This window comes from Lepisma saccharinum, chromosome 3, assembly GCF_977018435.1.
Source record: "Lepisma saccharinum chromosome 3, izLepSacc3.1, whole genome shotgun sequence".
Classification (NCBI taxonomy): domain Eukaryota; kingdom Metazoa; phylum Arthropoda; class Insecta; order Zygentoma; family Lepismatidae; genus Lepisma; species Lepisma saccharinum.
In genome coordinates, this window is record NC_139231.1 from 73283359 (window position 1) to 73289358 (window position 6000).

At 35.6% G+C, this 6000-nt stretch overlaps 1 protein-coding gene across 1 annotated transcript in view; it reads right to left on the bottom strand.

Annotated features, from left to right (window-relative positions):
- Ttc30 (tetratricopeptide repeat domain 30) overlaps nucleotides 1–5570 on the bottom strand; it is a 59332-nt gene extending 53762 nt beyond the window's left edge. Inside the window, exon 1 of the mRNA XM_083118782.1 lies at nucleotides 5002–5570. Coding sequence (XP_082974908.1) covers nucleotides 5002–5061 — 60 coding nt within the window. The 5' untranslated portion in view covers nucleotides 5062–5570. The remainder of the gene's footprint in view (nucleotides 1–5001) is intronic.
- Between the last annotated feature and the right edge of the window lie 430 nt (nucleotides 5571–6000).

Below are 6000 nucleotides of genomic sequence, written 5' to 3' on the forward strand. Positions count from 1 at the left end.
AGGAATTTCATATATGAGCAGATCTTCAAATCTTTTACACCTGTCCTCACTATCTCATTTAAAAAGGCCTGCCTTACTAACACTATTCCTGGGCATCAATCGGAAATTGTAGCAGCCAAGACTCATTTGTTTTTGCCTCATGTGTGTGTGTGCCTACCCAATGGCATAGTGGTAATGCAACTGTCATGCAATCAATGATTGCGGACATAAGAGGTACCAAATAAAGATACAATGAACAGGTAATTCTTACTCTTTTAACATATTTTTCAAAACCAGCATGCAGTCCATGGGCTTTCAGTTGAAGATCACTGCCTTACAGTCAACATTACCTTTAAATCAGTGGTGTATGCTCACCATACTACTGCTTTTATGGGCTGGAGGAGAGTGATCTGGTTAGGGCTCTTCCTCATTCATATTTTCAGATTTTTTAAGTGAGGTAATATTGTGACACCATGATAACTCACTCTAACTTCCCTATCAACTAATATTTCACAAATAAATCCCTGGGTTGGGGCACCTTGTGGCATTTCACACCCGAAAAACAGCTATTTTATTATATGAATGCTGTTCATGTCCGTTAACTTAACAATAAATTACCATCACCCTCTGTGTGATAACTGCACATCACACTGCCATCTATTGACATATACTATGGGTGTCGTGTTCTCCTGGACATATGATCATATTGTCTTACCATCATTTAACTTGAGGGGAGGGGGAAAAGTGGCCATGACTTATGCCCAAACCTCGTATGAAATTGCATCAGTAAAGCAATAATGGGAAGCAATGGATTGTCAATAGCGCAGAAGTATTATACATTTTAAATAATTCCCTGAATGTTAGTGACAATGCTTCTACATTAGCATGCGATGTTAATTGGACATTATCCGTTGTCAAGTGCATAAAACTATACTTATTCTAACACTCCATTTCGAGAGAGCACATCTTCTCTCGTCTTTAGGTGAAATTTCTTTTGCTGGTGATGAGAATCAAACCTATGACAAACCTGTGATTTTTACTACAAATTCATGAAGCATTTGATTAGAGCAAAGGATGGATTTGTAGTAAAAATCACAGGTCTGTCATAGGACTGAGAGTCCAACATTTAACATGCTCAATTACTGAGATGACCCTCATGTTGCACATGTATCCACAATGTTTTTCATGTGAAAAGAATGGTTCAGTGGCGAAATGAGCCCAATCCATTCAAATATTTTTAATATGTTTAGTCCATATGTATCTTTTTTAATTGAAAGACAGTGTTTTAATAAGAAACACAATTACGGACTGAAACTGCCAATCAAGCAGTATGTACATTTTCTTCATCTTTTACTCCTGCAAAATTCTTGTTGATTTAACAAATGAAATTCTATATATATATAACATTGTATTAACAAGGAATACCTATTACAGGGTGGGACAGTTAGCATATATACTCTATTGACTTATGGAAACAATTTTCTTAGGCCTTATAAACCACAGACTATACCATACCCAGTACAGGAAGAACCATCTGATGGGGAAGACAATGTACTTGAACATTGATAACTATCGATTAACATGGATATCGATGTTTAAGCTCGATACTTGAAAAGCAAATCTTTTTTGTTGGAATGTAATATAATAAATAAAAAAACAATAATTAAAATTGTTGTGCCTTGTCTCGGATTGTGCAAAGAAAATACCTAGAAAATATTCTAATTTCTTATACATTTACTATATACATATCAGGAATATCTTCTCCTTGCACTAAAATAACAAACTACCCGTAACACAGTACATTTACCACAGAAGAAATATTGAACTGTGGAGTTACGATGAAAATACTTCACATGCAAATAACAAGGAAGAACATACCCATATAATGTTAAACTGTAAGAATTTTTAACATTGACCATACACACGTTGATTTCATTTCATTCGTCATAAGTTTACTTTGCACATTGTCTTCTGTACATTTGACATTAAAAATCATTTACTATTCCAAAATGTTGTAAATATATCTAATTTTCCTTTAAAAAATAATAACTAATTCATGTTGCAGCAAAACTCATTTGTAGGATACAAGGAAGATTTATTTTCCAACTAAACTTAAATTTCATTCTACATGAATTTAAGCTACACAAACACAAACTGTAGAGTCTCTATCTTTGCTTAGAGTGATCAAACTCAACCTCTAAGCTTTGAGATGTCTTAGAGGATGGCATTTAATCATTATATATGGGCAAACTAATGTAATTTTACACGATACTCAGTCAACCACGCATGTAAAAGTTTTGTAATCAGATGTCTACGTTAAACACGAATACTCAATTCCTAGCCTATTCTGTACTATGCTAGACATAAGACATAAAAAACATGTTTCATAGCACAAGGCTTAATCACAACTGAATTGCTAAACATGCAAGAAAAAGCATAAAGGGGAATCACAGAAGCTTTAAAATTCTCCACAATGAACCTAAACTTTGGTTCAGAAATTAAAATTCAGTCACACAAATTTGAAACAAAAACTCAGTCCTTGGTACCTGTTACCATAGGTTAGTCAATAACCAACTTTGAGACAAGTGAAATGCTTCACAATCTTCCATGAAAGTCTAAATCTAAAATATTTACAACAGCTTTATTAAAAGGGTACCAGTTTCATAGATCGGAGACACATTAAAATCGGATATTTTGTGTTTCGCATGGTTCATACTTACCAATTGTGTATTGCGAAACATAGTTCAAGGTGCCATTATGCTTTTTACACGAAAACAAACACTTTTTCTACTAAAATAACACATTTTTCTAAGTACTACCGAATGCACACAACGGTGCGATATCGCTTACTTTGTGAATAATATCGCTTCTTTTGTTTTTGAATATCAGTGTTTCCAACCTTATCCACTGAAAAATAGCTACTATCGTGTTCGTCACATGTGCAAATTGTACATTATGCATGGGTAGCTGACATATAGCCCCACGAACCATTCCATTAAGGTTAGGTTAGGTTAGGCAAGCATAGTTTAAAAAAAAGGGGTTGGAAACACTGACATGATTTCCTGGTCAAACAGATACCACGATGAAAGAAAATACCTCGACTAACGTTGGAAACCTTAGAGAAACTAATTTCTGTAAGTAGTTTTTTCTGTAAAAATGAAGAAATGTGTCTCCGATGTATGAAACTGTTACCATTAAAAGTCTTCAGTGCTTGAATATGCACTACGTAGCGCAGTGCTACACAAAATATAATACAAATACACTTTATAGAGTAAATCGCTTGAATTTATGATTGTTTTATGAATTCTGGTCATGAACTTATGGCAAACCTTGACAGGGCAGATCCCATTCATGGTCCATCATTTTAAGGCTGTTAGTTTTCATCCCAACGGTTTGAGGGTGCTAGCCACTTCCGTATCCGAAGGAAATTATGTATATTAACTTCCATATCTACCTAGTGATTTCTGCTGTCGGCCTGACTTATAGGGCTTTCTTATCCTCTTATATATTATGTGCAACCATGGTGCTAAAACAAAGTGGGCCCAAGTTCCTTTTGTTTAATTTCAATTTCATCATGCTACAAATGCAATTTTAACATGGTACGATTTTGATTTCCTTCTGTTAACACATACTGTTAGTTTAGCGATTACTGAAGATTTTGTTCAATACATGCTTTTGTAGTTAGGTTAGGCAGGCCAAGTTTGGTTCTCTTAGCATTAAAATAAAGTTCTCTTAGCATTAAAATAAAGGGTAACAGTTTGATATAGGCAAAACAAATTTCTTCAATTTTACAGGAGAACGTACTCACAGAACTGAGTTTCTGTAGACTTGAAAGGTCGTGGAAGTGTTTTCTCCCTTCGTTCAATTTATTCGGCCGGTAAAACATGTATTTTTCGACATTAATATCTCTGCGATGCACAAAAGTTCTTGTCTCCATTATCTTTGACTACATGAACCAAATGTTCCGTACGTTCGATGACGTAACCCCCGGTCAGTGTTTCCAACGACGCCATTGTTTTCCCAGAACATGACAATTTTAACTATGTCTGCCTAACCTAACAGAACGTAACCTAACCTTGCCGTGAATGGTTCGTGGGGCTCTTTATGAATGGTTTGTGGGGTTTTGGAACCCGGAAAAAAAAATCTGTAATACGAAAGTAGGAATTTTTCAGTTAAGATGGTTTGAAACACTGCATACCCACAGATGATAGACAACTACCGTTGTAACAGAAGCGAAAAAGCAACGAAGAATAAATACTCATGTGAAAAATTACAATTATTTCAGTGACAAAATCCCACCTTAAATAATGTTTTGCAATGCATAATAGGTAAGTACGAATGTAAAAAAAGACTAAATGGACGAGTAAAATGTGTTTTGGCTATATCAAACTGTTACCAAATAAAGTTATCTTAGCATTAAAATAAAGTCCCTAAATACATTCTACTAAGGTTTCGATTTACTTCTACATTCATTCCCACGCTTCTACGGTATTTACGGTCGCTGATCGACGGAGAATATCTTATGTTGTCCATGAGAAGTGCGTAAGGTAATTTTCAAGTTGTTTTCTTCAACATAAATAACTTTTTTTCGAGTCCAAACTGCGCTTATTACTTTAAGGAAGGTACAAATTTCGTGCGACAATGATTTCCAAAATTCTACGACAATTAGTCTTTGTGCTAGGAGAAATCATAAAACAATCGGAACTGTTACCGTTTTTGGGGCTAACGTCAATGGTTTAATAATTACTCTTTATGTCAAAAATTGAACTTTCTTCCGTAAAAAAAGCAAAATAGTACCTAGAAGAATGTCTCTAAATGCAGAATAGGTAAGTACGAATGTTAAAAATGACGAAATAAACGAGTGAGAGGTGTTGGGACTCTATCGAAGTTTTACCTTACCATTACACTTCTTACGTGCAAAAACAACCTATATCTCTAAATAAAATATCATCTAAAGCATACGAGTACAATAGTGACATTCTATATAATTAGTCTATATTGACATATAGGCTATCATCTTACCATTGTGTAAATCGTTTTCGTGTATTCTCCATCCTTGATCTGTACATTCTGAATAAACATAGTGAAGTACCTGATGTTATCAGGCTTACTACTTCCTTTAAATAACTATCTGCGTCCTATTACACAAATGTCTACGATCTGGAAACATAATTTTCCAGCCTGCTTTTTATAGGTAAAGGAATTTTGACGGGGGCCGGAAAATTTTCAAAGGCAGAGCGTTCTTAGTAACAAAAGACGGTGTCAGTTAGGTTTTGTTTCATTATCGTTTGAGCTTGTTTCACGATCTTAAATTGTGACTGATAGGAAATTTGAAATGTTTACTTGCTTCTCACTGAATTACTAGCAATAGATAAAGTCTATCCATGTTTTGTTAGCTTTAACTATGGAGACCTTGAACTCGTGAACTAGCATCGATGAAATCATGGAAATCACAGATTAGCTTGCTTGCTTTTTCTTGGCTCACACCAACACACCGCCTATCCTTTGCGGTTTCGAGCCAGCGGGACTGTTTTATGTGCTCCTACTTCATCGTGTCTTCTTCCTCGGTATCCCTTATGGCACTTTCACAATTCACTTTCACTTTCACTCGTGATTTTCACTAAGGGGGGTATCCTGTGGGGTATGTTACACTGTATATATCCTTGTTGTTGTTGTTTTCTTTTTTTTTACATGACAATGTTGTGTTTCCGTGCGAAGCTATATAGCGCCCACATAGTGGGAGCTCGAGCCTGGCTTATTAAGGGGTGCGTTCCGAAAGTCTTAACGAAACGAACGCATTCAACGAAAATAACTGGGCTCGTGAATCTGGTGAAACCAGTTATTTTACGGACTTATGGGACACTCTAGGCGAAAGCGCAGGCGCAGCGTTTTGTTTAGAGAAAGTTTCCGCATGGCGTCAGCGGAAGGAATGTCCTTATGGCAAAAATAAAGTCTATTATGGCCACTGTTACTCATTTTAATCACATTCAAAGAACGGTCAAGGCATGCTTATCTTGTGCA